Source organism: Sinocyclocheilus rhinocerous, unplaced genomic scaffold (genome assembly GCF_001515625.1).
Source record: "Sinocyclocheilus rhinocerous isolate Xijiao unplaced genomic scaffold, SAMN03320098_v1.1 scaffold1561, whole genome shotgun sequence".
Lineage (NCBI taxonomy): Eukaryota > Metazoa > Chordata > Actinopteri > Cypriniformes > Cyprinidae > Sinocyclocheilus > Sinocyclocheilus rhinocerous.
This window is the reverse complement of record NW_015652263.1, coordinates 23773-38221: the sequence shown is the minus strand read 5'-3', so window position 1 is coordinate 38221 and position 14449 is coordinate 23773. Positions and strand designations below refer to the sequence as shown.

The 14449-nt window shown below is 38.1% G+C and overlaps 1 protein-coding gene across 2 annotated transcripts; it reads left to right on the top strand.

The window, feature by feature from the left end:
• Positions 1-9764: 9764 nt before the first annotated feature.
• Positions 9765-11387, top strand: LOC107714166 (serine/threonine-protein kinase NLK-like). 2 transcript variants are annotated; one of them, XM_016519918.1, is made up of 2 exons: positions 9765-11077; positions 11135-11387. In XM_016519918.1, the coding sequence occupies exons 1-2, from the start codon at positions 10887-10889 to the stop codon at positions 11364-11366; spliced, it is 423 nt and encodes a 140-aa protein (XP_016375404.1). In that variant the 5' UTR covers positions 9765-10886; the 3' UTR covers positions 11367-11387. The 2 variants fall into 2 exon arrangements, with proteins under 2 accessions (XP_016375404.1, XP_016375403.1); XM_016519917.1 differs by having other exon boundaries at positions 9769-11069; positions 11127-11387.
• The last annotated feature ends 3062 nt before the right edge of the window (positions 11388-14449 follow it).

Here is a 14449-nt window from a genome sequence, read left to right as displayed (position 1 = left end):
AAAGAAAGGAATATACAGGTTAGGCTTAATCAGGCCTAATGTTGATTGCCCAAATTTCGTTTTGTCCCTCATTTTAGAAACGGGGAAAAATACAAACTACAGTGAATTACTTACAGTGAAGGTGAATGGGCCAATCCTTAACCGTTAATGCTTTTTTTTTTTTTTTTAAACACAGCAACAATACGTAAACAATATGCTGTTTACACTTTTTAATTGTAATAAAAACGCTTACTAACCGTTTACTAACCTTTGCGTAAAATTTGATCCAACTGTACAAAATACATACCTTATACAAAACCATAATGCGCCAAACGCTAAAATAACGATTTAAAACCGCTCAAATAATGCATGATTTTTTTTAATAGAAATGAGTGTAAATGCTTTAATAAAACTGCAAGCTACACATTTCTGCTTTTAAATCCTCCAGAAACTGTCTCCATTCACTTCCATTGTAAATGCCTTTACTTCACTTTATTTTATAAAGAAAAGAGTCAAAATTAGTTTATGCTTACCCTAATCACAATGCCACAAATGCTATTTTGATCGTTCTTAACTTGTATAAAACTCGGAATATTTATGCAATAATACTCAAGTAATAAGCATACCATTCCTGACCTGCTCTTTGGATTTACAGCAACACACCCCACTTTCTATTTCCGCCTTCCTCTTTATAACCCTGACTTACTGTTATTATAGCATTATAAACAGGACAGATGGAACCTGTGTTTTCCCAGGGAAAGTCCCAGCAACCCTCTGGCGTCTCTGAACTGGCACTGGTGTAAAGGTGAGTCAAGGGAAGAGAATGCTGGAGGTTGAGGTGTTTATAAGGACATCGGGATGAGTGTGGTAGCTTGTCTTAAACTAAAACATTAGTGGTTATTTGAACGCATTTAGTTATTATTTGATGCACTCTAAATGTAGAAACCTGTCCATTTTAACTACTACCGCACGTTAAATGTTATTAGAGTGCATTATAATTATTATATATATATGCATATAATGCATTATATATACTTTCACTTTCACTTACAAGGAATTCTCTCGCCTTAGTAGGAATTTAGAAGTGTAACACTAGATGTCGCTGTTGCCCATCATAAAGTGAAAGCACATAAGCCACCATCAAGAGTGAAAAGTACTACAAGATGATTAATGGAAGATAAATAGGCTTACGTACAGAAATCCCCCTAAGCGTATGAAAAAACATTCAGCCATATATTCAAGTGGAAATAATTGTCTAATTCAGTCATACTATAATGTATCTTGAAAATACTGGATGAACTTCGTTAACGAAAGTAATCTTACTGAATTGTATAATATAATTACTGTATTAAATTCATTGTTCTTTCATATTTTTGCCACTGTAATCGTTCTAAGACATAAAAATTCGCGAAATGAGAAGTTTATAAGAACAACAGTGTATAACTGACAAGATGAAGCGCATTGTTTTGCTTTAAATCACATTTGAAGGTCATTATGAGTATTTTTGTATTATAACAGAATCAGAAACAAATACAGAGAATCAGGCCAAAATTGTGGGATATAATTAACATTAAGGAATAAAATATATGCTTTTTTACTATTGTAAAAATCCATTAATATGAAACTATCTGCATAAAAATGTACATTAGATTTAAACAGTGTTTTTGCTCACTATACATATGCATAGGCATCTATTATCCAGAACAAAGATGCCTGTGGACAGAAAAGACCAGAATGATCTTGATTCACATGCCTATAGGGAAAATCCACAAAATATGTTAATGATAAATGCATGAAACCCCCAGGGGTCCTGACGTGTCCCAGCATCTCCTGTGAAGATCTGCAGATGATAAAAGTAGAACATAACACTTCAGTCCTTAGTTTCTAATAATACCATTAAACATCACACAAACCTACTTGCATCAAAACAGCACTCCATATTTGGACCGTGATTGACACATCTAATAAAAGCAAAGCGTGCTTAAAAGCGTCCAAAGTGATAGAATTGTCGCAAACGGCAGTGATTTCAGTCTCCTCCCCCCGTCCCCCGCCAGAAATATGCCCAAGACGGGAGAGTAAAAATAGACAGCAGAAAGAATCCTTGTGCTTTAAATAGAGCTGACTCTCAGAGTATGAGGTCAGTGTCACTGAATGTCTTTGTAGGCTCTATTCTATGCTTCTGTGACTAAAGCCAAGCAGATACTGCTCCCTTTCTCTCTGCCACAGGCAAACCAACAATGCTTCAGTCTCTCACCAGTGGAACACTTGCAGCCTTAGTCACTATGTACACAGTACCACTGTGATGTGTGGCGAGCACACAGCGTTTCGCTCTGAAAGAAGGCCTGAAGGCTTCTGTGACTGTAGCTGCATGAACGGCGATGTTTTTTCATTATACAACCTGATTTTGCAATTAAAACTTGTACCTAGAGTATTGGATTCATTAAATCCAATCATGAATCATTTACATGCACATAATTAAAAAAAAAAAATCAATTACATACTTCCATGACATTCCTCATGTGGTCTTTTCATCGTTTTCGAGCCATGTACAAATTATGTTCTTTTGTTCCGCTCTGTAATCTTTACTACATGTTATGTTTGAATGACTGACATGTACAATAGGTGGCCGAAAGAACATGTACACACCATAAAACATGAAACTGGGTCCCCGCCTGACCTCAACAGGATGGGATCAAATCCCTGCAGCTATGCTCCAACTTCTAGTGGAAATCCTTCCCATGGGAGTGTAAGCAGTTATAGCAGCAAATGGATGAGCAGTTTCTTATTAATGCCAATGGCTTTGAAATTAAGTGTTCAACAAGCTCATTTGGGAGTAGTGTTTGGGTGTCTACTTACTTTTGACAGTGTTGTGTAGCTTAAGACAGATTATAGGCAATATTATGGACAGATTGCAATTTATTAACATGGTCACACTTTATTTTAAAGTCCAATTCTCGCCATTAACAAACCATTAACTATGACTTGTGCCTCAATATACTACTATTTTGCTGCTTATTATTAGTTAGTAAGGTAGTTGTTACGTTTAAGTATTGGGTAGGATTAGGGATGTCAGAATATGTGCTTTATAAGTATTAATAAACAGCAACTAGTTAATAGTGAGAATTGGTCCCTATATTAAAGTGTTATACCATTAACACTTCTTCCGAATATCTTAATAATTGAGGTTATCAGCTGAACTATGATTCTGATTGAGCACATTGCTGGTGCACATCATAGGATTGGGAAACAAGAACCTGATCTGGTTATTATTGAAATCTGATTGGTTTGAATTAAAAAATACCCGAATCAAATGACATCTGGTTCTGTTAACATACGACTCTTGTGAGCCGATTCTTTATAGTGAATCAAAAACAAACAGCGTAGTGTAGTCCAATATATATATATAACATTCTGTCCCCCTCACTTCTGAAATGATGGCTACGCCCCTGGCCAACTCATGAACAAATTACTCTGATGAGACCATTCTTTTTAGTTAATCAAAAACATATAGCACAATCAGTGTAGTCTGACTCCCAAGCGAATGACTCTTGTGAGATGGTTCTTTTTAGTGAATCACAAACATATAGCGCGATCAGTGTAGTCTGACTCCCAAGCGAATGACTCTTGTGAGATGGTTCTTTTTAGTGAATCACAAACATATAGCGCGATCAGTGAAGTCCTACTATTACTCTTATGAGACGATTCTTTCAGTAAATCAAAAACATACAAAGCAACCAATGTAGTACAATTCGTGACTGAATGATTATCATGAGTCAGTTTTTTAGTCAAGCAATCACATTAACAGGCATTAACTTCAAGTTTTCTAAATGTGGAAATTCCATATTCCATATTGTTTTTATATACAGTTTTATATGACCTAAAATGTACAGAAAACTTAATGCATTTTTACAGTTTTAAGAAAACAAAAACTCTTGTTTTGGGAGGTTTCATCAGATTTAGCTCACTTCTGGATACAAATTTGTCTCCAAAATATGGTTAAGTAAGGTACACACACAGAGCTCATATAACTTAAATTAGTAGCTGTTATGAAACAATATGCAGTTATTATGAGATGTGCCAGTATTATGAAATATGTTACTACATTTTTCTTTGTTTGGTGTTGTTGAATAGTATAATGCCAATTATTGGACTGCATAACAGGATGTGTTTCCAACACTGTCCACATGGTTTTAAGGTCAGGATTAGAGCATGTAGTAAAGCCATATCGCACCATATAAACGTTATGCTGATAGCACATTATTTTCCTGCTACCTCCGTTTTTAGCACATTTCACACTGTGATAGTACATCCAACAGCTTCAGCTTCTCTCATGCCTCACATGTTCTACCAATATTTTAATTAAAATATGTCTGTTTTAACTACACATCCTGAGTAGGTAGCACAAATTTTCAGACCACCACCTCTATAGAAATTGAAGGTCATTAAATAATTTGTGTAGACGCCTTTTGTAAGAATTACATTTAAATGCATTTATTATTGAAATGATGAAACTTCAACTCTTTTTCCCAAATATTTATTCCATACATGTAGTAAAATATTGATTAATGGAACTGTTAAGGAACCAGATTTGCAATCTTTGCGATTTCCACCCCTAATCATGATGCACCAGCGATTTGGATGATTATATCCAATGGGCTACTCCGTGTTTTGATGTGTTTTCTTTTGCATGCTCAGGACCATCTGTTTTCTGCTCCAATTACATACTATGGTCTGCCTGGAGTTATTCAGCACTACATTCCTGCAGCTTCCCCTCCACAGTGCCCCAAGCAGTACTCACTGTCAATGCCAGGGCCTAATTAGGACACCGAATCTCTGTGCAGATCCCCACGCCTGGGTTATCCTCAACCATTCAGTAAATCCTTGTAGCAAGAGAATTTCACTATATCATTGTCCACTATTAGATTTATGTGGGTACAAGCTTAGATATTATTGGTTATGGTCAAGAGTGCAATCATGTTTTTCCTTTGCATCCTTCATTCTTTCAACAGGATGTGAACTGAATCTCTCAGTGTGCCTGAGTAGCTGGTCAAACTGAATGAACAATGAAAAATGCATGTTATTCAATTATTGATCATGCGTGGTGTTGAAAATTATGGGCTGTATTAATGACATCCTCAGCCACTTTTTGCACTCTTGTGATACTGTATATCTTAGTCAATATGTCAAACCTTGCACTTAGAAACAAAAAGTTTAAGCCCTTAAAAAAAGAAAATGGAAAATGTTGAAAAATATGATTGGAATTATGTATTAAGCAGAATAAAGGAGACGTGCACCCATGTCTATCAAATTCTACAATGGCATCGGAAAACTTTTGCATCCATGCCAGTAGGTGTCAGTATAAAGTCTAAGACCTCAGTTGTATTGGCCAGCAAAACATTAGCTGAATTCAGATCTCTACAATCCTTTTATTAATAGTACATAATCACAGAGTGCATGCATCTTTAAAATGTTTTTTTTTTTAACAGACTTGATAATCTAGTCAGAATACAATTAAAAAAAATAGCTTTACCTTGCTGGGTGATGCTGTTTGCTGCATTGGGCTTGCAAAGAAACACTCGAGTGTACTTGAGGAAGACATTTTCTTGGCATGAACAAACATCAAACAGATATCTTATGCATACAGAATGTCCAAAATGGGTTGTGTTGCCTGAGAACCTCTCATCAAAACCCATGGACACAAAAGCTTGCGTTTTGCATATCACTTCAAGGCAGTTTAATGCATTTAAACATGGTGCGTACATAATGAGGTTTATTTAAACCACAATAAAAAAAATTAAAAACATAAAACCCACTAAGAAGTGCACCATTTAAAAGCATGCATCACATCATAAATGACTTTAAGAGATAAGCCACCCAAAAAAAGAAAATTCTGTCTTTATTTACTCACCCTCATGTTGCTCCAAACCAGTATGTATTTCTTTATTCTGCGGAACACAAAGAAGCATGATATGAAGAATGCTGGCAGTCAGACAGTTTCGGTTCCCGACATTCTTCAAAATATCTTCTTTTATGTTCCAGAGATGAAAAAAAACTCATAGAGGTTTGGAACAACATGAGGGTGAATAAATGATTAAAGTATTTTTAATTTTTGGGTGAACTATGGCTGAATGTCCTTACACATTCCGAATAGGAATGTTTTACAGATATTTTGCAGAAACCGTCTACATAGATGAAAATACATATATGTGGCCTCAGTAAATACACATATTATGTATTCAGATACAATAAAAGCAAATATTACAGTTCAATATTTGAAAAACTCCCTTAATAATCACACATATTGCAATGACTCAGAATTCAGATATAGTTGAGAACCCAACAGTGAGATTCAAATTTAAGCTATTCTTAAATTTTACAACATCCTATATGGACACTGGGTAATATCACTCCTGCTGCTGTGACAAAACATTTCTTATCTTCTTCCTTCATTACTTCATTAATAACCCACCAGCCTAAAAGTTATTTCTGGCTGAGATGCGTTCACCTAGGAACATCCATGCGTTTGTCTCGGTCTCCAAGATCATATAGTCCTGAAGTTTATTGCTTTTGAAAATGCACAAAATAAATCTTTCCGGAACTGTTTTTTTGCTGTGAAAGCTCAATAAGGTGAGGCTGGACATGTCCCATTCATCAATGTACCCAATAACTGATTTGACTTGGTGTTAGTAACAGCATGCAGCCCAAGAAATTGCTGTATCTTCATCTATACAGTAAAAATCAGCAGGGTTCCTCTATATTGCCTTTAATCCAGTTAATCAGCGCTCAGATGCTGCACTATCAACCCTCAACCCTAAAATATTCACCACAATCCAGTGGTTAAAGGGATAGTTCACCAAAAATTACAATTTTGCCATCATTTACTCACTCTCATGTTGTTTCAAACCTGCATGACTTACTGTCTTCTGTGGAACACACACAAAAAAAAAAAGATTTTGAAAAATGTTGGTAACTAAACAGTTTCGGTTCCCATTGGCTTCCATTGTTTGGATAAAAAATACAATGGAAGTCAACAGTTATCAACAGTCTTCAAAATCTCTTCTTTGGTGCTCAACAGAAGAACGAATCACAGAATTTTAATTTCTGGTGGACTATTTCTAGGTTATGAAAAACCACCTTTAGTATAGGTTCTGCCAGCTAAGACCAGACTGTTTCATTTGTTAGCAGCATTTAATTGTTGCAGGTATTACACAAATGTCCTTAATTGTCCAGATCTATGTGTTTGCATTCATAATAAAGTCTCATTTTGAAGAGACAGAAGGATACTAATAAAATTAAGATAATAATAGTTTCATTGTTTTGTTTCTATCTTGCAGTGTTAATTAATTAACACGCATATATCTTACTGTGAAGCTTTCAGGGTCATGGATCAATTAATTCATGCACATTGTGACTAAGAATGAACTAAATCTCTGGAAGTTTTCATGTGCCATATGCTGCCTGATGAAAAGATGAAACGCTGAGAAAGATGAGACAGGATGCAGAATACAGGCATCATCATAATCGACTGTAATTTAAATATAGCATTAATAATAGTTTAATTAATAAAAGTACAGTGCGTTCAATGGATTGTACTGTTGTTTGACAGCATACCAATTGTTCAGCTGAAAAAAAACGTCTTTCTGGAAAAATATAAATGATTAAAGAAAATGTAGTCAAACTCCATAAAACGGTTACGTTTTTGGTCCAGACTCATTTTCATCCACGTTAAATTCATATGATGTCTAACCTGACTAAGGTCTATACCAGTTGGGGATGCAGTGATTTATTTATATAGATTACATGTGCGTGCAAGTGCAAATTCAGCACAGTAATTTCAACTGAAAAGATGTGAAGTCATTGTGGATGATGCCATGTCATTATTGATTAAAATATTACATTTTTAGACAGAACAATGTCCAAATCAATGGGGCCTGATTTAGTCCTGTCTTTTTTATTTTTTGAGGGACAGTTAGCATCCTCCCTCTGGTGCAGATGGGCTCAATGTAGAGCACGTCCCACTCACCCATAAGAACTAGGCCTGCACTTAAAGGAGGGCACCAGTTTATTTTGGACCTTGACAAGAGGATTAATTATTCTGTTCAAAATATTTCCAGTGGTTAATTAGACACGTACAGCAGTCACTCTTTCTGGAAGATTCTGCAGCTGATCGCTTTGCTTTAGTTTCTGCCTTTAATGCCCTGGTGGTTAAATTCCAGGAAACTACAACACTTAGATATAGCAGCATCATACTGCAACACTGGTTTGCCAAAAAATTTAAAAGGCCATATTATAAGGTCTATAACCTCATTCAACCACTATGCTATCAAATAATTGTTGAAAATTACTCAAAGATTCTGAGTTAATGCTTAAACAGAGCTTTAAGATATATCAGGAATAAACACGTCACCTGCATGCTTCAGTACACTGCCAGTGCTGTGAGAGCCAGCTGAGATGAAGCATTTATCCTTAAGCAAACACATAAGAGTTGAGGTCAAAGGTGTGGAATGTACAGCTGTACCCTCTAAACTGCTCAAGTCACCTTGATTAAGTTTTCCAGTCTCATAATCAAGCCTACTCTTAAAAAAAAAAAAAAGTAAAATGTAAGTGTAAGTGTAAGCTGATTTATTCAATTATGTTACCTAATATTTTAATTTTAGAGGATGCTGGGGATAGTTGTCATACTTTGTACTCCAGTGAATAATTCTCATGCTGTCAACTGATGTGTAGATACATACCTAAACATCTTTGATGCAAAATAATCTAATGACCAGAAAAAAAAACTTTTGACACATTGACCGAACAGTGGGAATAATGATAATAAACAGTAAATCAATTACTTAACATGACACAGCAAAACAATTACGTAACATACAAAAAGAGGTTACACTTTATTTTAAGGTGTCCTTGTTACAGTGTAATTATACATATAAGTACTGAGTAATATTAATTAACTACATGTACTTACTATATGGTTAGGATTAGGATTAGGGTTTGTTTTAGGGTTACTTGCATGTAATTATGCATAATTTATTGTTATTATAATAGTAAGTACATCTAACGTGTAACAAGAACACCTTAAAATAAAGTGTTACCCAAAAAGGTCACATTTAGATTTTTTTCTTGGCCAACAGAAATTTAAATAAATAAGTTAAAACATTGTAGACAAATGTCATTCAACATTTAATTTAAAAAATAATAAATAAAATAAACAAACATTCAATAAACATTCCCAAAAGTTTATAGATGTGTTGATCATTAATGGTGAGAAATTGGTTCCGTGATAATGTAAACATTTCTCATTATGAACAAATTAATCATTAAGTATCCCCATATAGACTTCGAAATTAAACTTTACACTATCTTTCAAAGTTAAACATATTTTAATGTACTGTAACAACAAACTATAAACTTTGTAAACTGTATAATATATTTCTATAATATACATTGTATAATGTTTGACCGTCCTTGTTACTGTGCATTTTTCCTTCGATTTGAAAAACGATTGGACAGCGAATCATGGCTCTCCTTTCAGACAAGGGACTCACTTCAATGGCAGGTGCTAATTGGATGGCATGTCTTGCGTAATAGCGCTGGGTAAGTGGGGCCCCTCGCTCTCCATTTCGGCTCAAAGCCTCCGTAGACTCTCACTGTCTTTTACAGTAACGTGTAGCCGTAATGGCGCTAGCTTCCACATGCAACAAGGGCCTGTTTATTATGGCTGGACCGCCGTCTCTTCCTCTCGTCCGCTGATTGGCTGTGCTACTTCCAAAGCGGAACGCGATTGGCTCAGAGACCCGTCGATCGGTCGAGGAATAGACGGGTACCCAAGACGGCAAGGTTGCTCGTGTGCCTTCCCAGGTCCTGGCAGCACCATCCGGCGAGGGGGTGAGGACGCTGGCCGCCTGTTTTATGACTGCAAGGAACACTGGCTGTTTTTATTTTGATTTCTTCTTCACTGGATATACATGCCCACGATATTGAGCGCAGGAAAGCGGCACGCCGGTGAACGAGCACAACGTTTTCGATGGGGAAAATAAGTTGAAGGCTTCGGAAGAATGTTTTCCTTGTTTCAGGAAAACGGATTGCTCAGCGTGATGGGTGTTTCGAGGGGATTTTGACATTTGGAGCGGATCTGGAGCTATCCATCTACAGCTTCGGGCTCGAGCGCAACTGAAAGCGACAACAGAGCGCCATACTGCAAAACAAGCTTCCCGGATCGATACAGTGTAGCAGTCTTTTCGCACGGGAGAATTGCGCGTTTTCATGTAAATGTAAACAAGTAAGCTGGCGAGCAAGTACCAAGTCAGCAACGGTGGCCTGATTGAGATCCACGTAACTTCTGCAAACTGCATGCAGCCCTGGCGGTGGAAACAGGGCTGGATGAGCCCAAAATGGCAAATATGAAGAAATCTAAAAGATGAATGTTGCATTTCCCCCGTAACTTGTGCTATACACCTGATTTCCCTTTCCATACAAGCCCGAGTTTCGAGCGAAGCAAGGTGCTCCTCATGCCTCCAACATGAGGGAGATTTAAGGCCGCGCGGAATTGATTTATTATGGGGGGAGCGCATTATTTTGATTTGATCCCTCTCTCCTTTTTTACTTTTCTTTTGTTTACCCTCCGCGAGGGCTTTCTCGAATGTCCGCGGTAGTCATTTTGCTAGTCTGGAACGTATAACGCGAAAGATCCTCCAAAGTAGGTCAGATCAAAGCTGGAGAGTTGTTAGTATGACACCTTTTCGCGCTCATTTCGATGTATGCCGGACATTTCTGCTTTGATTTGACCCGTCGTTTGGCTCGATGACAGCCAAATGAGAGTTTGACATCTTGGCAGCCTCCCTCTCCATCTCGTTCGCCTCTTTGTGTTTTGTTTTACCAACTCTCATTTCGGGCTGTTGAGTGAGTGAATGGCTCTGTGCGGAACGACGGCTTCCAATGCCGCGAAAATGATGGCTGCGTACAACGGCGGCACCGCGGCAGTGGCGGCGCATCACCCGCACCATCACCACCAGCTGCCCCATCTCCCGCCACCCGCCCACCTCCACCACCATCACCACCCGGGCCAGCATCACCTCCAGCACCCCGGCTCGGCCGCCGCCGTGCACCCCGTACAGCAGCACGCCTCCACGGCCGCGGCCGCTGCTGCTGCCGCCGCGGCGGCGGTGATGCTGAACCCGAGCCAGCAGCAGCCGTACTTCCCCTCGCCCGCTCCTGGACAAGCTCCGGGGCCGGCGGCCGCTGCAGCCCCAGCGCAAGTTCAAGCCGCCGCCGCGGCCGCCGTGAAGGCGCATCACCACCACCACCACCAGCACTCGCATCACTTACAACAGCTGGATATAGAGCCGGACAGACCGATCGGATACGGAGCTTTCGGTGTGGTTTGGTAAGCGTTTAAATACCATTCTAACAACTTCTGCGAGTGAATGTTGGAAATGAGCACACGACTTTGATTGTGACTCTAAAAGTGAACTTTATGCTAATGAAAAAGTTTTACTAATAAAGACACTTTTGGGAAGCGTAATTAAAATGCTATACACTCTCATGAGAGGACGTCTCAAAATCTTCTAGAAAAAAAGCTGTTATTCCACACAGAGCTGGTCTCCCCCTCATGGGTGCTGCCATGTTACTGTCACATGACCAACTGTGGCATGCAGTTGACAACCACAAATATTGACGATATTAATGTTAATCAACGCAACGTTATGAAAAAGTAACTGTTTTACAAGATGCCAGTTTCATAAAATATGAATAATGTGATTCGCATGGAAACGTGTGCTTTCTAGAAATAAAACAAGCATGAAGGTCCACCCCTAAATCTAGCTGATTGTGCAAAAACGTACAAATTAGATTTAGAAAAAAACCTGCAAATACCGTAAAATAGTTACAAATTGCCATGAGAGTGTGTTGGTTTACTTTAAAAAGTGCTTTACAAAGAAGGATGGATCAACATGTTTGTGTGCCTTCAAACAGAAAAAGTGGACAAATAGTGTGACAACAATCAAAGTTGCCCATTGCGACAAGTAAGAACAAACTAAACCTAAACCAAAACTCACTGAGTGCACCTTTAAAGTGTTTCACCTGTCAGGCTTGTTGGGAGGGAGAGGTACTGTATTTTTAGATTTCTGTGTGACAGTTCAAGGGGAACGAGGAACAGCTTTTGGCAAAGAATTTAAGATGTACACTAAGGGAACATCGCTGTGCTTAAGGGATAAGCTCAGACTTAAATGCTCAAGATTTAGTGCATGTCAGTTTGAGTGTCTTGAGAATAGTTCCTAACCCAGGTGTTTACTTCACTCCATGTTTAAACCTATAAACATCGAACTTTTGGTTGAGTGTGTGGTTGAATCCTACATATAATAGTCACATTGTCAAGTGCTCAGTGAATAACTTTGATATATCCGGTCGGTTGCTTATTAAAAAGTTTCTTCCAGCCGCAACAAAACCGGTTCACAAGGCTACATCTCCAGTGGTGTACAATTCAGACCAAAGATGAAAAGTTGAGTAATATGTGCAATGCTTAAAGGAAGGAGAGAGTGCATGTTCTCAGAATGAGTTTGTAACTCAGAGGAAATGCAATATCCCTTTAAGCACACACCCTCCTGCCTTGTAGAAGTTTTAGCCATGGCTTCTGTTCAGAGGTGAATCTGACTTAATTTCTTGGGAGAGCAATGTATTAAACGCAATAGACTTTGCAATAAATGAAATGGACAGTTTTCATTCTCTGACATGTTACTTATTCTAGCATATATTTAGGTTCTCTGTGCATTTGTCCACAAAGGAATCACCTGTAACTGGTGCCTGCAGAGGGGCCACAAAACGAGGGGAGCTTTCACCAACAGCCACCCTGCTTACCTCCGCCCATGTAATCTTAGCCTGACCTTTCCTCAAAATCGCTTCCTGTTGCTCATTGTCTGCTTTTAATCTGCACTGTTGGCTGCTGGTATATTTATAGCTGTCCTCCAGAGGCATGGCCATAGACAAATAATCATTTAAAGTTTGCACCCTCTGGAAAGGGGGTGGACAGATCCATGGTTAACTAAAAGGACAGTTCAATGTTAATTCCATCATTATATTTACTGTACTCACCTTTATGTAGTTCCAAACCTGTATGACTTTCTTTCTTCTTTGGAATACAAAAGAAGATATTTTGACGAAATGTGCTGGTTGCGCTTTTCCTTATAATCGCAATGAACAGGGACTGGAGCTGTCGTGCTTTGGAAATTATGCAAACGCATGACTTTCAGTGCATAATGGCTTAAATTTTAGTTTGTGTCACACAAAGTTCCCTTTCATGGGAACTTCGAACTGCGTCCTCCCGGCGCTTATTTATACTATAGTCGCACCGGTAGTGACGTCATGGCTGTCGCCGGCCAACGAGTTGGTGTTTTTTCAATGTATGCTTCAGACACGGGTCACGATGAGGCGTTCCCCATAGCGACCCCTAGAGGACGCAGTGTCTCGTTCCCTACTCGGGGAACCATGGTTACATAAGTAACCTGAGACGTTATTGTTTGGTTTGAGAAGACTTAAAGTAAATATGGTCATATTTATTAATACTTTATGGTGCTTTTGCAGCAACAGAAACCAATACGTTCTTCAAAATGTCTCCTTCTGTGAAGAAAAATACTCAAGTTTCAGTAAATAATTACAGAATATTCATGCTTGGGTGAACTATTTTTCTTTAAATATTGTTAGTGTATCTATACATCACAGGAAATTTACCCACCTATCATTGCGCATAACCCAAGTACTTCAAGAAGTTGGACTAAAATAAACACAGTAAAAATAATGTAAGGCTTTAACGTTTTTATTGAGTTTAATTAGTCCCAGGTGCAGTTTGTAAGCCATTGTTCATGGGATGTGACAGTTACAATGCAACGATTATGATTATCATTAAATAAGATAAAATACAAATCTAGTATAACCAAATATAGCCGCATTTATTTTCATATTACACGTTAACAACAGACATTTATCATTCAGCTAGTGCTTTTGTATGATATGTATGGACAAAGACATAAAGGAAAAGTTAAAAAAAGAGGAAAAGATTCAGTTTGGTCCGTGTGTTATCTATAGAAGGCTGTTTTTGGATGGTGCATCCTAGTTAGTGCCCTTTCAGTCGTGCAGCTGCAAAAGTTTAGATAAATTGGTTTTGGCCCTGCAGCAAAGTGTGTGTGTCACATACTTGGTTCTGATGCAGATGGTGTTGGATTTTAATTATCTTTGACTCAAACTATACATAATCTATATGATCATTTTGCATCTGCTTAATTGCTTAAATGCTTTATTAAAGTAAGCACATTGAATTTGCAAACAGGTTTGGACTACATCCTGTCCTCAGAATGAAAATGAAAGCAAAATGAAATGGAATATAATTGAAGGTTTATGCTAAAGAGACCCTGTGCGCTAAGCGTTACTCGATCATATTCTAGTCTGCAGGAAACAAAGTGCACAATGCTGGGTCTGATGC

What these genes read in the sequence shown, in the direction of transcription:
- LOC107714166 (XM_016519918.1), top strand. Translation starts at nt 10,887, where the DNA reads ATGGCTCTGTGCGGAACGACGGCTTCCAATGCCGCGAAAATGATGGCT. An exon ending in CACCCCGGCTCGGCCGCCGC is followed by an intron (nt 11,078 to 11,134) that starts CGTGCACCCCGT and finishes TGCTGCCGCCGC; the next exon opens with GGCGGCGGTGATGCTGAACC.